This window comes from Danio rerio, chromosome 4 (genome assembly GCF_049306965.1).
Source record: "Danio rerio strain Tuebingen ecotype United States chromosome 4, GRCz12tu, whole genome shotgun sequence".
NCBI classification, from domain to species: domain Eukaryota; kingdom Metazoa; phylum Chordata; class Actinopteri; order Cypriniformes; family Danionidae; genus Danio; species Danio rerio.
Genome location: NC_133179.1, coordinates 66,531,019 through 66,557,898, shown reverse-complemented (window position 1 = coordinate 66,557,898; position 26,880 = coordinate 66,531,019). Strand labels below are relative to the sequence as shown.

The following is a 26,880-nucleotide window of genomic DNA, read 5'->3' as shown; positions in this document are numbered from 1 at the left end:
AACAATAACACTAACCTGCTTCTTTTTAAAGGATAAAAATTGAGTAAAAAGTGTACTTAAAAAGAGGCACCAGTTCCAGCTGCCACAAAAAGGCAATGAACACAAAATAAAATAGGTTGCTTATGTCAAAAAGACAGAGAATCAGGGATAACAGCAACAAACATTTTAAAAGAAGAAGGGATAGACCTTGTTGAACTCATGAAATGCACAGACATACGTTCAACATGTGTCTACCTCAAGGACCAGTCTTGCAGTTTTTTTTTTTTTTGCATCCAACGAAACAGATGGGAGTTGAATTAAAATAGATAGCTGGATTGACATTTTAAAAAATGATACAAAAAAAGTATAGAAATAAAAGGTAAAATGCAAATGCATAATTTAAATGGTGTAATGGTTGATTTTTATAATTGTCTATAATCTATTCACATACTTTTATTTATTTCTGTATTTATTAAGTTTTTGTATGTTTGTTGTTTTGTTTATCTTTTAGAACTCATACTGTATTGCTAACAGCAAGTGACAGAATTCCTTTCTTTCATTCCAATTACAGCAAATAACTCCTGCAGGAATTATAAAATCCTGCAGGATTTGTCACTTGCTTGGATCCACTGTGAAACCTGTAAGAAATTCCTGCACATATCGTCAATGTGTCCTACAGGATTTTATAATTCCTGCAGCACTGCAGCTGCCCTGCAGGGGGAAAAATAAATCCTTCAGGATTCCTGTAAAAAGTACTGCATGATTCTAAAACCTGTAGAGTTGCCTGCACATATTGACATTTTGTCCTGCAGGATTTCATAATTCCTACAGGATACCAGCAGGTTCCTGCAGAAAAAAATGAAGAAAACACAAGGAAAGAATAAACTCAATAAATGTATCCTTAAATTATGTAGGAACTGAAATACCTTAGGTAATTTAAGAAGGCAGTGAAAGCAGTCATTTTATATTCAGGGAAATCCACATTGAAGGACTGATGTTACTTTCTCCAATACAGCAGGTGGCGGTGTGCAGTTTTACTCTGCACTCTGACTCTACGCACAGCCAGTAGAAGAAGTGGTGCGTAGCGTCTAAACTTTCTGCTCCACATCCAGCGTTAATACTGCTTTAGGTAAAGTCACGCATGTAACCGTCTGCATGTCATTTGATTGAATGTAAACCCCACATGTACTTTTGGCCCCCGCATGTCCCTATCTACTCTTTTCAGAGTGTTTGCGACGGATGTTTTTACTGAACTCGTGTGACCGTAGACTGTAAAGTATAGGGTGTGACCATTGAGATGAAATCTGTGATCAGGAGTCATAGTTCAGTAAATCAAAGTTCTCCAATATATTTCATATGTTTTTCAGTATGAACATGTTTGCTGAATCTGGCATTTTACATGCTTTACAGCACTGCTCGACGTGGATCACTTAGCTGCGCGAGTGCGCGTTAACGATCGCGTGCATGAGCGACCTGGGCGTTCCCGAGAGAGTATTTCACAGAACAGCGCCCCCTGGTCACAGTTTTCGGCAAAACATCACCCTTCAGAAACGAAAGTGAAAGTGCTTGTCACAGTTTTAAACAGACATAATCCATCATTTACCAACTTGGAATAGCTTTATATCTTTAATGTCCAAAACAAAACCTGTAATGCTGAGTTCACGGCATAATTTTCAAAGTAGTCAAGTCACCGATGTTTTTACATAGAGGTAAAGTTAGTTTTATATTTGCATATTTGTTTATTTAGAAGTCTCTATATTGTTTACCATGTTACTTTGAATATTCGATCGGAATTAGCATGCAAGTATGACTTGAAAACAACATTACACTGATTATTTGACTGTGAACAATGTTGTACTTTGATGTCATTGGCTGCTAATATGATTTCGCTGTTTAGAGTTTCCAAATAATTATTTCATGAAATTATATTATTAAGGGCAAAGTCCGAATATGCAAATATAAAACCAACTTTACCTCTATTGTTTTCACACTGCATGACAGTCTGGGCTAGCGTTTTGTTGCTGCTTTGTTTACACTGCCCTATGGACAGGGGCTTTCACACTGTATCACAGACAACTTTGTTTAAACCAAAACAACCAAAAACACGTAGTATATATTTTGTTATTAACTACACAAGGAGTAAAAGCATAATACAATAGAAATCTACATATTTGTTCACCTGGATTTGAGGGGAATTAGCAATTTATCCTCAAATTTTTTTTGACCGGATTGTAACATTGCTTACATGACACGTCAAACAGACACAGGTGCTCCTGCCAAATTTACATTCGTTTTTCCTACATTTCTTGGGTCCAAATAAACTGAAAATGAGCGCATTTAACTTCTCTCTGATGTAATTTTCAGTTGAAAGTCATTTCACCTGGCATGACAGCTCCAGATATTCAGCATGCCAAATATCTCACAGGTGTCTGTGATTCATTAGCGATCCCACATAGCAAAATATATCTGGCCCAGCTCTGGCCCACACAATCAGCTTTTACTTGGCCCACATGCCGCAGTGAATTACGGTACATGACTGGACCAAGTCTGGCTTCCGGGCAAGGGCCAAACACGGACCATATCTGGGCCAGGTCTTGGCCAAGTTAGTAACCCATAACTGGGCCTGAACTGGGCCAGTTATGGCACATGAATGGTCATTGTCTGGAAGCCAGACTTGGTCCAGTCATGTACCGTAATTCACTGCAGCATGTGAGCCAAGCTAAAGGCTAATTGTGTGGGCCAGAGCTGGGCCAGAGAAATTTTGCTATGTGGGCCATAACTGGCCCTTAACCGGACCAGATCAAGATAATATTTGGAACCAAAACTGAGCCATAATTAAACCATGTTAAGACCAGTCTTTAATCAGAGAGCCCAAAAGTGAGCCACACCTAAGCCTAATCCACATGAACTTAACCTGCAGCCAAACTAAACCCTTCCCAGATCAAATCACAACAATGACTGTTCTGAACAATATTTATTATTTCACATTTAAGAAAACATGCCAAAACCAGAGAAATCATCATACTGTAAATCTTTAACATCAGAACACACTGCATTTTGCATTCTTTTAAGTTGCAAATCCCATATAAGCAAGTTCTTTAACCAGTTTTCTCCTGATTCTCCTTTGGCTTCTGTCTCTCTTTCCTGTCACCATCCCTATCCGGGGCCAGATATGGCCATCTTTTGATGGTTGAGTCAATGTTTTTTTCTGAGGCTTCAGATGTCAGGCGGTTTCGTCTCACAGCCGCTGAAACAGATATGTAAATGTTTGAAATTAGCTTTTTTATCAACAGTTAATGTGGATATTGGATTTTAAAAAACAATTACATTAAAACTCAACCAGAACATATTGACAGACATGCTTTTACAGCTATACAGACTTTTAATTGAAGCAAATAATTTTAGTAATATGGCTCCAGGAGGAATTCAGTCTAAGTTCCTTTTCACAAAGCTGTGTGCAATTTAATAATTAGATATATTTTGGCAGTGTTCTTTTAAAGCTCTGCTTTAGTAAAATGCTATAATTGGTTCAACACTCTTTGTTCACCAGCAAATAAGGACAGTAAGGCTGCATTTACACTGCAGATCTTGATTGTCAATTTTGATTTTTGTAACTGTCAGATTTTTTTGCTGAATTATTTACATCGTTTTTTTAAAGTGACTCATATCTGATTGTCTGCATTTACACAGCACACGGCAAAGATGCAATGACCATGAAAAAAAAAGAGCAGGCGGTGATTGACAGCTGATAATAAAAGAGCACCTTTTTCTCTATGCCTGTATTTAATGTGTTTATGGGGTTTCGTTTTTTTTATTCTTTTTGACAAGTTGTTGTTTTACTATAGTTTATGACAGAAAAGTTCTCATTTGTCCATCTTCTTATAACTTAGGCCTTTTTAAACCAGTAGGCGTCTTAATTAATCTTAATGTCCATGGCAAAATTTATGCAAGTGATGTATGCTCAAGGTTTGAGATTCTGCTAAGTCTGTTCCAAAATGAAAGCATCTAACCTGATGTCATTCGCTATTTTTTAATGACAAAAAATATAAACACTCCTTGGTGTTTATAATGTAAAACCGCGATGATATTTAAATATTGATTGGTGGCCACAAATTTAGTTCTCATGAAAATAATACAATTAATCGTGCAGCCCTCAGTCAAACTGTTATTCTGTTTTTTTTGTGTGTGTGTTTTTACTGTTATTGACAAGCACATTTTTTTTTAAAAAACATTATTAGAAACATTAACTCTTGTATTTGTTGCTATTAGTTTTTCCTACTATGCAAGTCAAATACATGTTTTCTGCTTTTTTCAAAACATTTTATTTGGTGTTTAATAGAAAAAAAAATAAAAATCAAAGATTTGGAACCATTTGAGGAGAGTAATTGTACACTAATTTTTGTGTGAACTATCCCTTTAAATCTATTTCTCTAACCTGTTCACTCTTTTTACTTAACGTTAATAGTTCAGGCATGAAACAAACTTATCTAAAATTGCCTATTTATTCACATGCACATAAAAGTAGAGAGCTTTCTTATCCACGTAAGCACATAATGTAAACAGCATAGTCAAATTTGATATATCTTAGCTTTAATTAAGCATATTTCCTCATAATTTAGGCTTAGTTTTTGTTCATAATACAATTATAATACATGAAAGATCTCCCTTTCCAATGCATGCATGCATGCGTGCGTGCGTGCTGGAGAGGGTGTGATTTTAGAATACATTTTGACTCATTCCAAGTGATCATTCTGTTTTTGCTTACATTTACATTTACATTTAGTCATTTAGCAGACGCTTTTATCCAAAGCGACTTACAAATGAGGACAAGGAAGCAATTTACACAACTAAGAGCAACAATGAATAAGTACTAAAGGCAAGTTTCAGGTCTGTAAAGTCTAAGAAGGGAAGTGTTAGTAGATTTTTTTTTTTTTTTTTTTTTTTGTACAATTAGTGTGATATTCAAAGAGGCAATTGCAGATTAGGAAGTGAAGTGGAGACTAAATAGTTGAGTTTTTAGTCGTTTCTTGAAAATAGCGAGTGACTCTGCTGTTCTGATGCAGTTAGGGAGTTCATTCCACCAACTGGGCAGATTGAGCGTGAGCGTTCGCGAAAGTGATTTTTTCCCTCTTTGGGATGGAACCACGAGGCGACGTTCATTCACAGAACGCAAGTTTCTGGAGGGCACATAGATCTGCAGAAGTGAGTGCAGATAAGAAGGTGCTAGGCCAGAAGTCACTTTGTAGGCAAACATCAGAGTTTTGAATTTGATGCGAGCAGCAACTGGCAGCCAGTGCAAACGGACTAGCAGCGGAGTGACATGTGCTCGTTTAGGTTCATTGAAGACAACCCGTGCTGCTGCATTCTGGAGCAGTTGAAGAGGCTTGATAGAGTTAGCTGGAAGCCCAGCTAGTAGAGAGTTGCAGTAATCCAGTTTGGAGAGAACAAGAGCTTGAACAAGGAGTTGAGCTGCATGTTCAGATAAGAAGGGTCGGATCTTTCTGATGTTATAGAGTGCAAATCTGCACGATCGAGCAGTTCTAGAAATGTGGTCAGAGAAGTTTAGTTGGTCATCAATCGTTACTCCAAGGCTTTTCACCATTTTGGATGCAGTAATGGTTGCCCCATCCATCTGGATTGAAAAGTTATGGTGTAGAGTCGGGTTGGCAGAAACTACAAGCATTTCCGTTTTTGCGAGGTTCAGCTGAAGATGATGATCTTTCATCCAGTGTGAAATATCCAACAGGCAGGCTGAGATGCGAGCTGGAACAGAGGGATCATCAGGATGAAAAGAGAGGTATAGCTGGGTGTCATCAGCATAGCAGTGGTAGGAGAATCCATGTCTCTGGATGACTGGTCCTAGAGATGATGTGTAGATGGAGAAGAGAAGTGGCCCAAGAACAGAGCCTTGAGGTACCCCAGTGTTTAGATGCTGTAGGTTGGACACCTCTCCCCTCCAAGACACCCTGAATGACCTGTCAGAGAGGTAAGATCTGAACCATTGTATAACAGTGCCCGCAACGCCCAGTGACTCAAGCGTAGATAGCAGGATCTGGTGGTTGACAAGAACCAGCTGAATGAAAAAAAAGCAGCTGACAAGTCCAGCAAAATGAGGACTGATGATTTAGAGTCTGCTTTAGCCAGTCTGAGATCCTCCACGACCGAGAGCAGGGCAGTCTCAGTTGAGTGGCCTTTCTTAAAGCCGGATTGCTTGTTGTCCATGAGATTGTTTTGAGTAAGAAAGTCCAGGACTTGATTGAACACTACTTTCTCCAGAATCTTGGCCATGAATGGAAGCAGGGATACTGGTCTGTAGTTTTCAAGTAGCGTATGGTCCAGGTTGGGTTTCTTTAGCAGTGGGGTTACCCTAGCCTGCTTAAATGTAGTGGGGAATAAACCAGAGTCAAGAGATGTGTTAATTATGTGAGTCAGTGTTGGTATGACTGCAGGAGAGATGGCTTGCAAGAGATGAGAGGGAATGGGATCGAGTGGACAGGTGGTTGCATGGCTAGATAGCACAAGTTTGGACACCTCAGACTCAGAGAGCTGAGAAAAAGAGGTGAGTGTGTGTGGTGTTGGTGTTGTATCTTGCGTGTTTGTTGCGAGAGATGAAATGCCCTTCATCTCTCGCTTTATTACGTAAACAGCAACTTTGCAAGGGCTATGGGTTAACATCACAGCACGAAAATGGTCCAACTTTTAATGAGGTAATCTCAGTAACGTTCGATAAGGATAAACAAAACGAATAAATATCCTTAAATTGTGTTATACCGTGTCTTCTGTTAATTTAAATATTATTTTGGAGTTTATTTAGCATGATGTGCCACTTACATGAGATAAATTAACTTTAGCTAACGTTAAAGAATATTTATCGAGCTTATATGGGTATAACTTACACTGACAACCACGCCAATGACATTTACATTTCCGACGATGAAACTGATAACTGATCTGAAACAATATATTAGAAATGCAATTATTACTTACCAAAATGCCTTTGCTCCAATTAGGTCCACGACCGTTGGTGAAGTGCGTACAAGTGGCCGCCCGCTGTCACCGTCCTCTTCAATAGATCCAAGAGTATTTTTCAAATTAGAAGTTTTGTTTCGTTGTTTTTTAATCGTGGTTAAAATTAACCAAGCTAGCTAAATCAGCAGACTGACGTTACACACCGTTCACCGGAAGAAAATATATTTGAAAACTGAACAGAAAACCGAGTGTCACGACCAATGGTTACGACTGCAATATCATATTGATAAACCCATAAGGCATTGCGCATTAGGCGCGCTACGGGCGTGCTTTTTCTCCAAGCAATCTGATTGGTAGATTTGGATTTTTGAATTTTTTCTGGTGTTTGTGCATGAGACAAGCAGCACAAAAACAATTGACTTAACATTTTAACACTCCCGTCTGTATATTATGGTATATCATCATTGGATAATAATAATATAATTAGAAAAATAATAATTTGAATAATAAAAAAAAAAATGTAATGTAGGGTAAATTTAGTTGCAACATATAAGAAAGAATAGATTAATTCAAATAATTCAATCTTGATTGTTTCCTAGATTAAAATGAAGGCCTTAGAAGATGCAAGTGGAAGATGGAATGACTGTGTATTGAAATATTTTTTACTCGAAAAAATATTTTTATGTATTTTAAATGTGGTTCCAGAAAGGCCAAACTTATGTGGGCCACAGATCAGTTTTGAACATCTGGGCCAAACACTACATTTGACATCTGGCCCATGTCTTGTCTGCCGCCTTCAAGACGGTGCCACCTCTGCCAAACCTGGGCCATGTTTGGCCCACATGCTGTATGCCAGTGCCGGATGAATGCCTGATGTGCCAGATTTGTGCCAAATCTGGGCCAGAATTCTTTGCTACCTGGGATTCTCTCAGATGGCGTCTTTGATAGTTCACATTGTGTGATTGTTATGCCGAGTTCAGACTGCATGATTTTCAAAGTAGTCATGTCACAGATGTTTTCACACTGCATGACTATCTGGGCTAGCGTTTCGTCGCTGCTTTGTTTACACTGCAAGATGGATCAGCGACAGGGGCTTTCACGTTGCAAGATTTTACTATTGGAAGAATCGCCGACAACTCCATCCAAACTACGTCTCACAGCCAAAAACATGTAGTATATCTTTTGTTATACATACATTTTGTTACTACATAATGAGAAAGAAGCCTTTAATGGGGTAGAACATGCACATGTTTGCTCACCTGGGTTTAAAGGGAATTAGCCATTTCTCCTCAACGTTGATAATAAACTAATTTCTTTCTGTATGAAACGTCAAACAGACACGGTTGCTCCTGAGTCCGGTCAAACCTCCATTAGTTTTTCCTCCATTTCGTGGGTCCAAATAAACCGAAAAAGAGCGCTTTTAACTTCTCCCCAGCCTCCCGCTGGCCTGCAGCAGGTATAAACACACACACACACACACACACACACACACACACAAGTGAATGCTGCTCTCTCATTGGCTGTAGGCGATCGCTGATGTTATTTTCAGTCAAAACTCAATTCACACGGCATGATTTGAATCGCCGACAGCTCCAGATATTTAGCATGTCAAATATCTCACAGGCATCGGTGACTCATCGATTCTCTTAGATCGCGTCTTTGAAAGTTCATACTGTGTGATTGTCACTCACGTGCACGAGCACTGATTTGCCAGTGATTTCAGGCATTTGTCGGCGATTTCTCAAAACCTGTCGGCTAGCCAAAATCGGGGCTAAAATCACGCAGTCTGAACTAGGCATTACTTGCGTGCATGAGCACTGATTTGCCTGTGATTTCAGGCATTTGTCTGCGATTTCTCCAAACCTGTCGGCGAGTCAGAATCGGGGCTAAAATCATACAGTCTGAACTTGGCATAAGGTTTATGTGAATCTGTATGTATAATTACATTTTAATACTAATCAAACGGATGATGGCTGTGATTATTTTGTTTGTTTACTCGTGATGTGTCTCAGCTGCTGATCTATTCCTGCATTTAGCTGAATTTTGAAGGCTGATCAATGACTGGAGATCTGTGATTGTTCATCAGTTTCCTCTAGAGTTTCTGCTGGAGATCAAACTTTTCAGATCCATCATGGAGGACACGCACACTTCTGGAGATCTGGATTTGTTTGCCTCATGGAGGTATTTCGTCTACACAATACATTTCATATGATTATTTTTTACAAGATATTATATTTACTCTCTATTAGTTGTGGATTTAATATATAAAATATATTTTATGTCAGAATATATATATATATATATATATATATATATATATATATATATATATATAAATATATATATATCACTTCTTACCTGGTGTTTTAAAGAATGGATTGTCTACGTGTTTGCAAAATGGAAGTCGTGCGACATCTTCCCTATCCACCTTACTCTGAGGAAATGAGTGAACTTGAAATCTCTCAATACTGTCAGGTAAGAGCTGGCCAGAAAGTATCAAACAAAAACAATCGAAAGAAAGATGTACAAATATCACAAAGTAGCTCAACATGGGCAAAAGTAATACAAAATAATTTTACCGAAACAAAAGTTAAGCAAAAACAACAAAAAACAAAATCATGTCAACAAAATCAAAGGAAAAGCGTTTTCCTCTGCTTTTCCTGGCATCCTTTTATATGACCACGCCTTGCGCCCAATGATGATCGACTGATCTCCTCACCAATCGGCTCTCGCAAAGGCAGACCTAAAGGAAATGACAGGCTGGGAGAAAGCGAGAGAGAGACAAAACAAAGAGAGAACAGAAGGCAGAAGGCAAAAATACTACAAATATATGGCAACCGTAACACTCACATTTGATCATTAGTGAAGTACTGAAGTAGTAGTAAGTAACTAAAGTATTGAAACTCAAAATGTAAAGAGTTAGTAAAGTGAATGGAAAAGGATACTTGTTTAAAATGAAACTGTTTAAATCTTCTCTGTTTATTATCTTAATAAAGTGGAGCAATGTTACAGTGTTGTTACTGAAATCCTGATCCTGAATTTAATAAATGACAAACACTGTTACACGTTTAAAGCATTTTGAGCATTAGACGTGATCAGTGTGTGGTGTGTAAAGTGCTTCACAATAGAGCTATGAGAGACATTTGAAGACTGGCCGGTTCTTGCTGATCTGGAACAGTTTCTGCATTACTATAGTTTGCTTCTGGATTAAATCTGTGTAATGTGTCTAAGCTGTTTCAGAGAAAACACACATGGCTTTACTAAAGGATCTTTACACTCATACTCATTCATTCTTTGTGTCGTTGTTGTTCCTGCAGTGTGGATGGAGATGATCAGACTGGAGACCTGCAGCAGGATTCACTCCAACCAGAACATGATGAACTGCAGAGAGTCAAAGAGCAGCACAAAACCAGCATGAAGAACAAGTATGAGAGATTATTTGAGGGAATCAACCATGGAGAGACTCAAAAATTCCTGAACAGGATCTACACACAGCTCTACATCATAGAAGGAGAGAGTGAAGGAGTGAATAGAGAGCATGACGTTTTACAGATAGAGAAAAGAGTCAGAACAAAACCCTCACAACACACTCCAGTCTACTGCAATGACATCTTTAAAGCCTCAGCTGGAGCAGGACATGAGGAGAAGATCAAGAAGGGGAAAGCCCAGATCAAGACTGTTCTCACTAAAGGCATCGCTGGAATCGGGAAAACCGTCTCTGTGCAGAAGTTCATTCTGGACTGGGCCGAGGGAAAAGACCATCAGGATGTAGATTTCATGTTTGTGCTTCCATTTCGAGAGCTGAACTTGATCAGAGATCATCAGTACAGTCTTCACAGCCTTCTGCTGGACTTTCATCCTGAACTTGAAGATCTGGAGCCCAAGATTTATGAGCAGTGTAGAGTTGTGTTCATCTTTGATGGTCTGGATGAAAGCAGAATCACACTCAACTTTTCAGATGAGGAGAAAGTTTGTGCTGTGACTAAATCTTCATCAGTGGCTGTGTTGATGCGGAGCCTCCTGAAAGGAGATCTGCTTCCCTCTGCTCTCATCTGGATCACCTCCAGACCAGCAGCAGCCCATCAGATCCCCTCCAGATACATCAAGCGTCTGACAGAGATTCAGGGATTCACTGAGCCTCAGAAGGAGGAATATTTCAGGAAGAGAATCAGCGACGAGCATCAAGCCAGCAGAATCATCTCCCACATCAGAAGAGCAAGAAGCCTCCAGATCATGTGCCACATACCCGTCTTCTGCTGGATCTCCTCCACTGTGCTTCAGAAGCTCCTGGAAGAAGATGTGAGTGCAGAAATCCCTCAAACTCTGACCGAGATGTACATCCACTTCCTGCTGATTCAGATCAACATGAGGAAGCAGAAGTATGAAGAGAGAGATCAAGAGAAACTCCTGCAGTCCAACAGAGGAGTGATCCTCAAACTTGCTGAAGTGGCTTTCAGACAGCTGATGAAGGGCAATGTGATGTTCTATGAGGAGGACCTGATTGAGAGCGGCATAGTAGTCACTGACGCCTCGGTGTATTCTGGGATCTGCACTGAGATCTTCAAGGAGGAATCTGTGATTCATCAGAGGAAAGTCTACAGCTTCATCCATCTCAGCTTTCAGGAGTTTCTGGCTGCTTTCTTTGTGTTTCACTGCTATTTAACAGATAAAAGAGAACCACTGATGTTGCTTTATGAGAGTAAATATTCAGATGATGAAGATGTGTCAGATGGTTATGAAGATGAAGATGAAGATTCAGATGTTCAATTTTTACAGTCCAGCTCTGAGTTCTCTCTGTGCCATCTGCTCAGTTTAGCAATATATAAAGCTGTCAGCAGTAGTAATGGTCATCTGGATCTGTTCCTGTGGTTCCTGCTGGGCGTCTCACTGGAGTCCAATCAGAGACTCTTCCAGGATCTGCTGACACACACAGAGGAGAGCTCAGAGAGCATCAGGACAATCACACAGCACATTAAAGACAAGATCAAGAGAGATGTCTGTCTCTCAGCTGAAAGATCCATCAATCTGTTCCTCTGTCTGCTGGAGGTGAAAGATCAGACTCTGGCCAGAGAGATTCAGGAGTTTTTGAAATCAGACAAACACTCAGAGGAGGAACTCTCTCCTGCTCACTGCTCAACAATCTCCTACATGATTGAGATGTCAGAGGAGCCGCTGGATGAGTTAGACTTTAATAAATTGAACACATCAGATGAGGGAAGATGGAGACTGATACCAGCTGTGAGAAACTGCAGAAGAGCTCTGTGAGTATTCATTGATTGATCAATGTATACTTATTAGTTTATTTCCAGTGTGGATTTTATCACTGTAGACTGGACTCATGAACACTCAACACTGCTCATTTCTTACTGCTGATTTTGTTGTTCTTTGTCCTCTACACAGGCTACAGTGGAGTTATCTCGATGTTCAGCATTGTGAGAGTTTGTTTTCAGCTCTACAATCCTCAAACTGTGTGCTGAGAGAGCTGGACCTGAGTAACATTGACCTGCAGGATTCAGTGAAGCTTCTCTCTGATAGGCTGAAGAGTCCAAACTGTAAACTGGAGACACTGAGGTAAAATAGAAGAAAGTTTACCTAAAATAAATGCTGCCACAAATGACTTTTACATTGTGCAAAAAAAAAAAAAAATTGATAAAGTAACGAGCATATGCTGTAATGCATTTTATTTTTCGTTTATTTAGTGTGAATATTTCATGTTTCAGATGTAAAGTCAAGTATGAGAAAACTTTTTATACTAGTTATGATATTGCTCTTAAGTGTAATTTCTGCTGAAATTATCATTGATTCATGTTCGACTTGTGAATTTGTATGTGTTGTATTAGTGTTGTGTGTGTGGAAATTGAGTCGGTTCTGGTTAGAGTGGAATGATCTCACTGATGTTGTTTTCTTCATTCCATCTATTTTGACCTTCTCTATGCTGATAATGATCAGGTGACAGTCATCTGTGTCCCTGATAAAACTGTCATTGCCTTCTGATTAGAGTAGTCCACTAGTGTAGTGGTGTTTACTATAAAGCTGGTTAGTTGCTCTCCTGTATTCTTCTTTAAATCTAGTGATTCTTTTATTATTCTTATTTTTGCTTTTTTTGTTATATATTGTGAAGTCTGAAAATAGCAAATGCTAATGATGATTATGATTCTCACAGGAATACACTAAACAAGAATGAGTTCAGCCAGCTGGAGGTGTTACAGTGGAGAAGGGTGATGGGCGAAAGGCAGGTTAATGAAACCATGACAGGGTACTGGATAAGGCAGGTGGACAGGGAGGAGGGCAAAGCCAAGGCAGGGACTACTGGACAGTAAACCTGAGCAGATCCTGTGGATAAGGATAAACAGCTGGTGGACAGAGCTTTAGTGGAGCTGGTAAAACCCTCCATGATGATTTAGATGTTGCAGAAGCCCACTTTTTGTTGAGGTTTTTGGCCATAGATCCTCAATAGCTGGAGGCCCTGATGTGGCCACCATAATAGCTGGGGTCATGGCATCCATCTTGTGTAACCCACTTTTTAACTTACACGCTTTGAGCAGAGAGTTCCCTCTATCAAAATCACTGATATCATGTCTTTATTTGGACTCAGAAAGTGAAAGCCAGAGCCCTGTGTTCAGTGTTTCCAGTGCTCCTATGTGTGTTGTTATGACCATTAAAGACATTCAGAGAAGTAATTACTCCTAATAGGCACTTCAATAATTACATGCACACTTACACAAAATAAAACAATCTTCTTTTTGTCCTCTACACAGGCTAAAGTGCTGTAATCTCACCGCTCAGTCTTGTGAGAGTTTGTCTTCAGCTCTACAATCCTCAAACTGTGTGCTGAGAGAGCTGGACCTAAGTAACAATGACCTGCAGGATTCAGGAGTGAAGCTTCTCTCTGATGGACTGAAGACTGTGAACTGTAAACTGGAGACACTGAGGTCTGAGTTCAAATACTTGATTGATTGATTGTAATTATTTATTACATTAAACAAATTACTAAAAAATTTAAGTGTAATTTTTATTATTATTATTATTATTTTCAGACTGGTGATGTGTAAACTCACTGTTCAGAATTGTGAGAGTTTGTCTTCAGCTCTACAATCCTCAAACTGTGTGCTGAGAGAGCTGGAGCTGAGTAACAATGACCTGCAGGATTCAGGAGTGAAGCTTCTCTCTGATGGACTGAAGAGTCAACACTGTAAACTGGACACACTGAGGTAGATGATTCTCCACTCAACAACATTAAAAGTGTTTTGATTTAGATGGAAATGTCCAGATATATTTAAGAGCATTAGTGGATAAACTGCAAAATGCTGCTTCTCAAATTAAAGTTTTTCTAATACAGTTCAAGAAATCAGTTTATGTTAAAGATAATTTTAATTAATTACATCTGAAATCTTTATTTATATTTTATTTAAACAAATTTACAGTTTATCTTTGGATTGGTTTATTGGAAAGATATATTCAGTATTTTGTCAGATGTTTTGGTCATTCTGACCAAAAAACAGAAACAACACAAGCAGAACAGAATGTGGATAATGTCTGAGGAGGTGTCTGGACCCTGCAGCAGGTTTGACAGGCTCTGATCATTTGCATTTTGCATGTTCATAAATATAAAAAGTCTCATGGTCCTCGTGTCTAAGCTGACATTTAGCAGTTTTCTTAACATTTCAAAATATTCAAGAATATATTAGTTGGCATTTAATATTCAGTTTTATTAAATAACAATATCAATATTTCTAAATAGCACAAAATCAAATAGTTTTGTCATATTATTAACCTCATAGTTAGTTTTTTACATCAGATGAATTACTAAAATCACACTGTTAATGTAATCTGTGTTCTTCTTTCTTAGATTGGTCATGTGTAATCTCACTGTTCAGCATTGTGAGAGTTTGTCTTCAGCTCTACAATCCTCAAACTGTGTGCTGAGAGAGCTGGACCTGAGTAACAATGACCTGCAGGATTCAGGAGTGAAGAAGCTCTCTGATGGACTGAAGAGTCCAAACTGTAAACTGGAGACACTGAGGTAAATTATATTACACTAAACAGATACAGTTTCATATTGGGTTACCGAATATGGAGCCCCGTTCACACTTACAGGGATGTGATTTCAATTGTAACTATACTAATGTAGGTTTATAAAAATACATTTAAAAGCATTACTGAGTAAACCGCAATGTTGCACTTTTCAGAGCTTCTCTTTTTCCAATATGCCCAAATATGACTTAAAGTTAAAGGAATCAGTTTATTTTGAGGATTATTTATTCATATTTTATATTATTATATTTATATTTTTGTGCCCTGGTAAAGTTTAGACATGCTCTGCTTTTTGTTCAGTTTGCAGTTTCTTGTAAAAACACATACACACACACACACACACACACACACACACACACACACTATTGAACCGTTGTCTGTGGCATTGCGACCTCAGTATTTCCCTCGCGAGTTCCCACAAGTGTTTGTCACAGTTGTTTACATCCACCCTCGTGCAAATGAGGATAGTGCGGCAAAAGGAGATAGAATGCATTTTGTACAAACTACAGTCTGTGTCTCCTGATGCACCTAGTTTTATCCTTAGAGATTTTAATAATTGTAGATTGGAGAAATCGCTGAGCCACTTCAACCAGTATGTAACTTGCCCGTAAACGCGCAAGGATAAAATTTTGGACTTATGCTTTGGGCCGATTAAAGGGGCATACAAATCTTTAAATAAGCCACCTTTAGGAACCTCAAACCATAATATGATTTTATTGAGTCTCTGTGCAACAAAAAATCGAATAAACAATTATATTTCGAATTTCAATAAATTTTGTCTAGCGTTTACATAAATTTTACAGTTGAATAGCCAAAATGACATGTTTCAGTATTTTAAATGTGATTAATCGCGATTAATATTTTTTAAAAGTGCGATTAAGTAGTTACATTTTTTTTATTGAATGACAGCACTAGTTAGAATCCTTGTGAAATACAGCCATACTTTAGAACGCTTAGTTTAAGCAAATTTGATGAACGCTGCGATCATGAGTGTTGAATCTGAAGGGAGTCGCTTTGCCTGCCCTGTCCTGCACGCGGTGTGCGTTTCTGTGCGCACACACGCGTGTTTCTTAGCAACAAACCTGCATAATTGTCTGTATCAACTAAATCAAAAAGTTTGGGTTGCATTGCACTTTCAGCTCACAACATGCAAAAGAAAAGGTCCACATTCTCCCCCGATAATGTCACCATACTGGATTGTTTTAGCAAATGTCTGAATGTAAATTAGGACTAAGCAAAATTGTTTCTACTTTAACATTCTCAACTCACAGCAATACAACTTTACAATGAGTGCAATTGTTTGTATTCAATACTTTGTTATTATAGTTTTCCATATCTGTAATGCCTGTATTTTGGCTTTTTATTTCAGTACACTTAGAATCCAACTTGGAAATCATTTTTTTTCTTTATTGGCATTGATTGTTTTGAAATTCAAATGTCATTAACATGCCTGTGTTTTTATTTCTGTAATAAGTATGGCTGTCAAGCCAGGATCTTGATGGTTTATTGTGGGTATGTTGTTTACATGAAGAAATCTGTTACAAGTTGAACAAAAATTCTAATAAACAATTATATTTTGAATTGAAATAGTTTTTGTCTTGCGTTTACATAAATTTTACATTTGAATAGCCAAAATTACAAATTTCAGTCTTTTAATGTGATTAAAAAGTGTGATTGATTAGTTAGTTTATTTAATCGATAGACAGCACTAGTATATTTATATTTATATATATAAGCAATATCACACTCGTAGCATGGCGATATGGCTGTATATCGGCACTGGGGGGAGGTGTGCGATGGCACGAGGCCGCAGGCCACATATATACAATGTGGACCTTTTCTTTTGTATGTTGTGAGCTGAAAGTGCAATGCAACGCAATCTTTTTGATTTAGTTGCTACAGACGTTTATGCAGGTTTGTTGCTAAGAAACACATGCGTGTGTGCGCACAGACACACAGACAGACGCATACACCGCGTGCAGGACAGGGCAGGCAAAGCGACTCCCTTCAGATTCAACACGCATGATCGCAGCGTTCATCAAATTTGCTTAAACTAAGCGTTCTAAAGTATGGCTGTATTTCACAAGGATTCTAACTAGTGCTGTCAATCAATAAAAAAATGTAACTAATTAATCGCACTTTAAAAAAATAATAATCGCGATTAATCACATTTAAAATACTGATACTCTGTCCTTGACAGAGACAGAATTGACATTGCACCAGTAATAAATATGGCATGTGACGTTTCTGTAATAAATATGGCTGTCAAGCCATGATCTTGATGGTTTATTGTGGGTATGTTCTTTACATGAAGAAATCTGTCACAAGTTAAACAAAAGTTCTATTAAACAATTATATTTTGAATTTAAATATTTTTTTGTCTTGCGTTTACATTAATTTTATATTTGAATGGCCAAAATTACAAGTTTCAGTTATTTAAATGCGATTAATCGTGATTACATTTTAAAAAAGTGTGATTAATTAGTTAATTTTTTTAATCGATTGACAGCACTAATATATATATATATATATATATATATATATATATATATATATATATATATGTATATGTATGTGTGTGTGTGTGTAGGCACTGTTTACATTTAATTCAAAGGTCAAGCTCAATGCCTACACTTTGCGTTTACATAGTAGCCTGAGTTTGCTGTTATATCAACTCAAATGGTTGTAATAATGGTAATAAAGGTGAGGTTTTATAAAATGAAGATTCAGTTGCGCCAGCTTCGGGCCGCAGCGCACATAATCACAGGCCAATTCTGGCTCGGATACGGCAGCGTCGGCTCGCTAACGGCCACCGCATCTGGACCCGATTGACTCGGGCAGCAAAGTAGACTACTGTCAGAGTCGAGGTAAGTCTCTGGCAGGCGACAATCTAGCCGGAACTGGCCCGAGTGTATTTTGCTATCTGGTTAGGCGTGTATCAGTAAACAATAAACGATGAAATTCCCATCATTAAATTACTGCTAAAAACAAACTCTTTACAAAATTAAAGATCTGCACCTATATCAGCACGATAATCAGTGCTTTAATTGATCAAAACCATCTTTCGGGACTACTCTGGATTATTTGGGCTAAAGTCTCATTTATTAACACGGAAGAGGCAGCCAGCCCACAGGGTGGGATCTAACGACCGGGATCTTTACTCAAACGCAGGCTTGTGGTACTTTTGCATTTAACACACACGATAATGTGTGTGTGCAGGCTGGCAATGGCGTGATGTGTGATTGTCCAACTGTGTGATGTGGACTATTGCTGTGTTTGTAGATTGTCTGGCTGTATGGTGACAGAGGAAGGCTGTGGTTTTCTGTCTTCAGCTCTGACTTCAAACCCCTCACACCTGAGAGAGCTGGATCTGAGCTACAATCATCCAGGAGATTCAGGAGTCAAGCTGCTCTCTGAACAACTGGAGGATCCAAACTACACACTGGACAAACTCAAGTATGTGGAGCATCACTGGCCTTGTGCTTTTACATTGAATGGCTTTAAAAAGACACTAGAAAGCTCTTTTGTGATCAGCTTCAGTTTTCTGTGAGGGTTATGGGGTGAGGACAGACAGAAGATAAAGCTTGTAGAGTATTCCAGTCATGTCTATGAAGAGCAAATCATTGAGTGTGAAATGAATCTCCTCTGTAAATGTTGGGTTGTATTGGCTCAGTTACAGTGACATTAAGCGGGACACACTGTACAGTTTCAGCATTTGAGCTGAGCAGAGAAACTTCTTCCTCCATTTCTGCTGAAGAATCCTACAATATCAGGTCAGGAATAGGGTTGGGGATTGAAGATGGATTCAGATTCTGGAATCAGACACTTGGATTAATGTTCAGACTCTTGTTCTAAAATCAACATCTGGATTCCTCTTCTCTGTGCACACGTGTATTTTTCACTTGCTAATCTGTCAGGAACTTGGGCGCTGGCGAGCAGCTTTAATAATCTGAACATAGTTTAGAGATGGACTGCAACATGTGCTCAAAGGCTGCATGTGCTGAATAACGATGGCAAAGCTAAGTGTGATCACTGTCTAGGGGTTTAACCCACGTTTTAAGATTGATCAGGAATTAATTAGCTCATTTCAATGAACCGGATCCTAAAGATTCGAATCATTGATTCGACTCAATTGAGTCAGACTGAATCAGATTAAAAGATTCACACTTTATCTACAATTTGTCCCGCAAACAGAAGACGTATCTTACCAATCTTGTTAATATTATTTACGTGGCCAACGATAATAACATAACACAGTATTGGGTTAACTTTTAGCAAGGTAACAAGATCTACAGCTCGAGGCAATGACTTAGAAGCACATAAACAAGAACACAGTTCTTACAAAATGAGAACAAAGATTTATTGAGCTACACTACGATACATGAAACTAACTATGTAATAAACAAACAACAAACAAACACACACACACACACACACACACACACACAAAGGCAGTTCATGCTCATGAATGGCTGTTGTCCTGGGTCACCACCGAGTGACAGACTGCTGAAAGTCAGTTTGTGGAAGTTCGTGCAGCTTCGGCGATCCTAAAACTTAAAAGAAGTTTGTGGTGACCCAATCGGGCAGGTGAGAGGGGGCAGAGAGCAAAAGCATGCGCAAGCCAGCTAATGCAAAAAGCAAAGTTTCTTTGTTGCAGGGAGTTTAAAGTGACCTGGTTCGGTCTGCCCCTATGGCACTGTCTGCCAATGAGCAGTTGCAACGAAGGGCGGGGCCACGCCCCATACTGACATAGGAAGGTTCAATCATTAACAGACTGCATATTGATTTCATATGGAAGAACTCTTGCAAGATTGAAATGATCTTACATCAAATGTTACAAGATGAATACTGTTTGTACTACTAGTTTTTCATTTACACCAAAAGATTGCAAATGTTACTAGCTTTCATTCAATACCAGACATACATTTTAGACACATACAGATCATTTTAATCTGCTTTAAGGGTTAAAACAACACATTGTTTAACCTGGTTGGTTGGAATAAACAGCATATGAGGAGCATTATGGCATATTATTCAAAGATACATCTGCCTTAGTTCTAACATTTTAAGAGATTGTCTTGCATTCACATGCATTCATTTCTCTTTGTCTCTACAAAATTGTCATCTGGCAGGATGTACCACATTACTAACGCATGACTGGGAGTCATTCAAAAGTCTCGTGAGGCGGTTTACGCTGAAAATCCTTTAAAGCCCCTTTGTTCAATTTAAATCGTTTACTAATTTCGCTGAAGGGTACTTGGAACAACTGTGGCCGAAGTGCTGGTCAGAGTAGCCCAAAATCAATTAGTGCTTTGTTATCATGATGGTTTAAGCCCTCAAGCTGGTTCAATGACTACAGACAATTTGGCTACCAGTTTCCGAGCCTTATTCGAACTGGTTTTGAGATCTGCAACATCCTTTGCATAGAATTCCAACAACTGTAATAAATGAATATTGCAGCAGGGTGTCTCCATCAACATGAGCAGTATCTGCGCTCGCTTCACCAACAGCAGAGGAAAAGAACGCACTGTGTTACATTCATTGTGCATCCTGGCTGAACCAACAAGTGTTGTGTGTTTTAGCTCAAGAGTTTGGAGCGTGTAGCTGAGCAGCTCAGTGCTAGCTTTAGCCTATTAGCTGAGGGGGAAACTAAACAGCTCATTCTCTCCATCTGTGTGTGTTTACAGTCTGGATCATGGAGGACACACGAGGATTACAGCAGGACCACGCAAATGTAGGACTACACACACACATACACACACACAAACACACTCTCTCTCTCTCTCTCTCAATCACACACACACACACACACACTCTCTCTCTTTCACCCACACACACACTCTGTCTCTCTCAATCACACACACACACACACTCTCTCTCTCACACACACACACACACACTTTCTTTCTCCCACACACAAACACACATACACTCTCTCTCTATCTCTCTCTCTCACACACACACACACACACACACACACAGAGCTGTGGTTATACATGTGTGTGTTCTTGTGTTCAGATGCCTGTTTCCTCACTCTGGATCCAAACACAACATACGCTTTTCTCATTCTGTCTGAGGAGAACAGAGAGGTGAAGCGTGTGAGAGAGTATCAGCGGTATCCTGATCATCCAGACAGATTTGATGGTATTTATTCTCAGGTGTTGTGCAGAGAGAGTGTGTGTGGACGCTGTTATTGGGAGATTGACTGGAGTGGAGATGATGTGTGGATATCAGTGTCATATAAGAGCATCAGGAGGAAGGGAGTAGATCCTGAGTATTTGTTCGGATGTAATGCTCAGTCCTGGAGTTTGCGCTGCTATTCCTCCAGTTATATATTTTGGCAAAATGACACACGCACTGATCTCCCAGTGAAACCGCTCAGCAGGAGAATAGGAGTGTTTGTGGATCACAGTGCAGGAACTCTGATCTTCTACAACATCTATAGAGACACAATGAGCCTCATCCACTCAGTCCAGACCACATTCACTGAGCCGCTCTATCCTGGGTTTACTATTTGGTGTCAATCATCAGTCAAACTGTGCTGAAGACTGAGAAGGAGCAGTCAGTAGCAGTGTGTGTGTGTGTGTGTGAGAGAGAGAGAGAGTGTTTGTTTGTGTATGTGTGAAAGAGCATGTGTGTGCGAGTGTGTGTGTGTGTTTGAGTGTGTGCATGAGTGTATGTTTGTCTGTGTGGGATTTTTTTTTCTACAAAAATACTTTCTTACATCATTTTTTTTTGACACATTGTAACTCCACATCAGATGTAACAGCAGCTCTCCTACCTCCACACTGCAGACAGCGTCCTTATAACAGCACTGTTGTTCAAAGGTTTCAGCATCATTTATGGCCTTGTAATACTTTAAATATATTTTAATTCTGGACCTGACGAACGCTTTAAAACTCCCAATCTCTTGACCATGTACATCAGGGGTGTCAAACTCAATTCCTGGAGGGCCGAAGCCCTGTACAGTTTAGTTCCAACCCTGCTCCAACACACTTACCTGTAGATTTCAAACAAGCCTGAAGGACTAAATTAGTTTGATCAGGTGTGTTTAATTAGGGTTGGAACTAAACTGTGCAGAGCTGCGGCCCTTTTGCAACTGAGTTTGACACCTGTGATGCACATCATCTATTTAGTTTCTTCTTGTGATAAGTAGAGCAAGTTTTGCTTGAGCAACTAAACAGTGAATGAACTGCTATTTCAGTTTGTGTTTCTGACTATAGCCAGCTCCAGAAGAAACTTACATTGAGTCAAATTCTCTCCACATTTCAGGAAAACTCTGCTCAACATATCAAACTATTGTGTTAAACGTGTACAGTCTCTCTATGTCCACAGAAGAGACACTCGTCATGGACACTAGAGTGAACAACACGTATGAAATCATTCACTGCCACAATCCCCTGCAGAATCCTCCATTGTAAATCCCCAACACATTTTGTCAAAGTTGGTTTATACAAAACTCTCCACACTGGTTTTCCCCCTAAAGTATCATGAAATGTCAGTTATTTCTGTTAATCTGCCTTTGTCACCTCTCTGATCCGTAATAATAATAATAATAATCATAATATTAGACATTTGTTTGGACATGATGTGCTCTCTTCAACAAGCAGCTTTTCTCTTCATTCTGCAGGCTGTTCGCTCTGGCAGTTGGTCAGATATTTGTAAGCAAGCCTATAATAAAAAGCAGAGTTATTCTGCAGTCAGGTGATGTGCTCCATCAGGCACAACAATCTTGATAGTATCTTGTAGTGTGCTGTGCCGCAGTTTTCATATCTTGTAGTAACATATTTTTAAAAGTGTACTGATTATATTTTTAAATATAGCCTACATAATTAGGCACAATTTAAACTTTCAAAACATAATGTTTTTCCCACCTCGGGCATTAAAGCCTTTATATTATTTTCTCTTTTATTCTTAATTGGGCAGCCATTATTCTCAACCCTGTAATAGACTAAACTGAGTTGGTAATAATAGTATTTTACAAAGCTTTTGCTATAAAACCAACATTTCCCTGTTGCTCACATGTCCCTCAAATCAGTTTAATGGCTAAAATATCACATTTTTAATAAGTTTTAGATTCATATGTGATTTAAGTTACAATTATACATACTTGTGCATTCTGTGGTCTCTTAATTTTTTAAAAAGTTTTACATTTAGATGTCTTACCCCACCCACACAATTACAATGTTAGGCCTTAACATGCTGGTTGGTTCTCAGCAATATTTTTTTTTCTATATTTAATTGTTTTCCTTTAAAAATATGAATCTCACAGGGTGGAGAATACAGTGACGGGTTTAAGACCATAACAGGGTTAAGAGGACACTTAAATTTCAGTTTTAATTTGTTTTAGTTCATTTGAAATTACATCTAACACTTACTTAAAATTTATTTTAGTAAAACATTTAGCAAAGGCATTAATGAGATAAAGGCAAACCGGGATGAAATGAAACTTCATTAAACCAAACCACAGTCAGAATTCAAAAAATTGAAGTGCTGCAGGTAACTGGACTGTTAAAAACCTTTAAAAATGCTGATAAAGGCCTGTGTTACCCAATCTATTGCTGAACAGAACCTACAGTAAACAGAAGCAACAGGTAAAGTCTTGTCTAAAACTTTATTTCCTGGAACATCAATAAAAACTGCAGCAGAAAAGTTCTTAATGAAATTGTTAATGAAAATACTTAATAATGTTAATAAAAAAATAAAATTATATAGCCAGATAGGCTGATCTGCTTATTTCAGAAACTGCTGATCTATTGGGATTTTCACACATAACAATCTCTAGGAGAGAAAATTATATAGTGAGCAACAGTAACTGAAATAACCACTCGTTACAACCGAGGACTGCAGAGGAGCATCTCTGAACACACAAAACTTCCAACCCTGAGGTGGATGGGCAGCAGGCACCTTTTGTTAGCCTAACCCTCTGTATCTATAATATTAATACGAGTTATGCCCTCAATGACCCCCTCTCTAAAGTTGGGTAATTGTCACATGACATAGAGATAAACAAATGAACTATTACATAATTTAAGTATTTTTTTTGTTCTGATTTTATTAGCTTTACATAAACTCATGATGAAACTCGTGACACTCAATATAAAATCTGCTGCTGGTACGGGTGCCGTGTCTGACATTAAATAGTGTCAAAGTTTAAGTAAAACACAGCTTCAAATATTCTCAGTAACAAAATTTTTTTAAATGTTTTTTAATGAATATTCTTGATTAATTAGGTGAATATACCCAAAACAATGACATGTGTAATGGGGTTGAGTTTTTAAAGCAAAATGTCCTCTGCTCCTTGTGTGGTTTAAAAGAGAATGCCCACATGGCAGCAATTAAACAAGAATATGTTATATTGTTTGGAAATAAAAAAAAAACAGTCATATTCCATCTTAGTCTTACGTTACGCGGTTGAATTGTTAAGCTTGACCGCATCCTTCCTAACTATAATAAAATCAAAAAATGTAAATAAATAAAAATATAGCTTCTTTTGCACCATGCTGAGAAAGAGAGCTAAATGATGTCACTTTCTGTCTGGATGTCATATAAGAGTAGACTCTGAATTGCTGTAGGTGGAGAATTGCTGGTGTGACAGGGTTGAGTTTATTTTGAGGGACATAACTTTGTAGCCTGTTTTTTATTTAAAAATCTTATTTTTTATTTATCACAAGTAAATAACACAAATAAATAGTTGTAATACAAAAAAAAAATTAAACACTGTGTCTACATGCAATTTCAAAGATGTGCCTCGGGGACATGACAAATAGCTTGGTTTGTGACAGACATATTATATTTTTTATGCTAAAGCTGCATTTAATGTATTTTTTTATTCATTATAATGTACAAAGTAGATCAATGAAAAATGCTTTTAACATGTAATTTAAGTCGACAACCACTATAAAAAAAATATGGGGGACTGAAATATTACAGAACGCCAGGAATGACTTAATTATATCTAAGATAATTTTGTAAAACAATATGTTTTGTTAAATGTATAATGTATAAATAGTTCCATCACATCAGCTGAGGCAAAAAGCAATAATGCAGCCATTTCTTCTTGTAGTGTTGATGTGGCTGTTTTGAAAGAATTTGTGTGAAAGGCATCAGGAACTTCTGGGAACTGCACAACTCTGTGTAATGTTTTCACACTTGCATGTGTCGATTTTATTTCTCAATCATTTTTAGATTCATTAATTTTATCAGCCTTCATTGTGATCATTTTCTCTTTATTGGTTATACCTCACAATCACAAACACTCACAACTGGTTCCATTCTTTTGAATTGTGTGGGTTATTGAGCCAGGCCTCCATTCGATTCCTGATTTTGCTCCGCGAGCAAAGGGCAGGAGTGGGCGTGTCCAGCAGGGGAGAAGGAGGGCAGTGAACAACTGTTGTCAGTTAGCTCACAGAATGAAACACGTGATTTTATAGTTTATAAAGTTAAAATGCAAAGAAATAAACAGTAATGTAATGCCCGGCTACATTTGTTATTCGTAATTTCATATACACTTAACCACAATTTATATCATTATAAAGATAATCATGTTCATATAAACTCTATAATTGAAGACTTTTCCCTTAATCCCCTTGTCTGAACCATAGGTCTGAATGCAGGCTCAGTGCAGCAGGCCTCTTGCCCTGTCTATTTCAACCATTAGCCCTGTTGGTAATCTAGAGGATTTAGGCGAACACAACAGCACGGCGATGTGTCTAAATGTGAACAAACTCCTGATAAAAGACAATGTCCGCCATTCTCCAATTCTCGTACTGCTCTTCCGTCAAAAATGCTTGCTGCACACACAGCTTTGCTGTATTGGCCCTGACAGGATCTTAGGGAAAAACATGCAACAAACACTGTGGATCATGATAACAAACACATACGAGCCTTCATAAACGGTGTGATGGTTGATGGGTCAGATGACATTAATCATGTGAGACACAAAAAAATCACTGATGTATTCTGATATTCCTATGCGTAAAAGCACAACTCTTAACGATGAAATGAAACGTAAGAGAAAGGAAAGGCGACTCCGACAGAGGGCGCGCCGTGCCAACAAATCAGCTGGACGAACTCTCTGTGAACCCCTTGCTACTTCAGATGACCCTCTTGCTAGTAGTCGAACTCTGAATGAACTCCCAACTTGTACTTTTGCTGAACTTTCTACCGAGTTCACGCACCTGAATTTAAGTGCATAACTATATAGCACATTATAAATCAAGGCTTATATTAAAATGCCTAAATGTTGATTTATATGATACAATGTACTCTTGATGACTATCTGTCTTTTTACTGTTCAAGTGATTTAGCATGCTCCTTGAATGTATGATTTAAGTAGTCTGTGCACCTGTGTTTAGGGTTGATTTATGAATACTGTCACGGAGACACTGAGTATAAAAGCTGACATGTACTCTTCAGCTTTGCGCTTCCTGACTTCTGTTCATTGAGGTTGGTTGCCCTTTGTCCGCCAACTGGGGACAAAATAAGGATTTTGTTTTCTGTTTGTCTTTTGTTTGTTCTACTTTTTCACTGGATTTTGTTTTATTAATAAAAGTGTATTTTATTACTTTTCTTCACTGGAGTGGACATTGAATTCATTTTCCAGAACCCATCAAAGTTACCCTGTGTGGTAAAGTATGATCTAATTTATTCTTTTGCAAAATACGTTCTTTAAAGACGATCCTTTAACTAAACTCTTGCTAAGAAATATAGCTAAGGGAGGATCCTGATCTTAACTTTGTTTAATTAGGGTGATTAAACAAAGGGAAATCAGCACAATGTACATCAATATTTCTCACATGTTATTGTAGCTCAGTTTGAGCTGAATACTAATAAAACACATGTTGGCTAGTACTGTGTAAAAAGTAGCTGAAATAAGCACAGATGTCAGGGCATGTC

The 26,880-nt window shown here is 38.3% G+C and overlaps 2 protein-coding genes across 6 annotated transcripts in view; one reads left to right on the top strand and one right to left on the bottom strand.

The window, feature by feature from the left end:
* LOC141381810 (uncharacterized) overlaps positions 1 to 26,880 on the bottom strand; it is a 201,291-nt gene that overhangs the window by 138,053 nt on the left and 36,358 nt on the right. The window lies entirely within an intron of this gene.
* LOC103910625 (protein NLRC3) lies at positions 1,044 to 26,554 on the top strand. 5 transcript variants are annotated; one of them, XM_068219975.2, is made up of 11 exons: positions 1,044 to 1,108; positions 9,035 to 9,129; positions 9,321 to 9,423; positions 10,266 to 12,209; positions 12,349 to 12,519; positions 13,707 to 13,880; positions 13,986 to 14,159; positions 14,798 to 14,971; positions 18,265 to 18,438; positions 20,670 to 20,716; positions 21,001 to 26,554. In XM_068219975.2, the coding sequence occupies exons 4-11, from the start codon at positions 10,363 to 10,365 to the stop codon at positions 21,525 to 21,527; spliced, it is 3,288 nt and encodes a 1,095-aa protein (XP_068076076.1). In that variant the 5' UTR covers positions 1,044 to 1,108; positions 9,035 to 9,129; positions 9,321 to 9,423; positions 10,266 to 10,362; the 3' UTR covers positions 21,528 to 26,554. The 5 variants fall into 5 exon arrangements, 4 of the variants coding, with proteins under 4 accessions (XP_068076076.1, XP_068076075.1, XP_073804314.1 ...); XR_012402484.1 differs by lacking the exon at positions 9,321 to 9,423 and having other exon boundaries at positions 13,112 to 13,880; positions 21,001 to 23,660; XM_068219974.2 differs by lacking the exon at positions 9,321 to 9,423.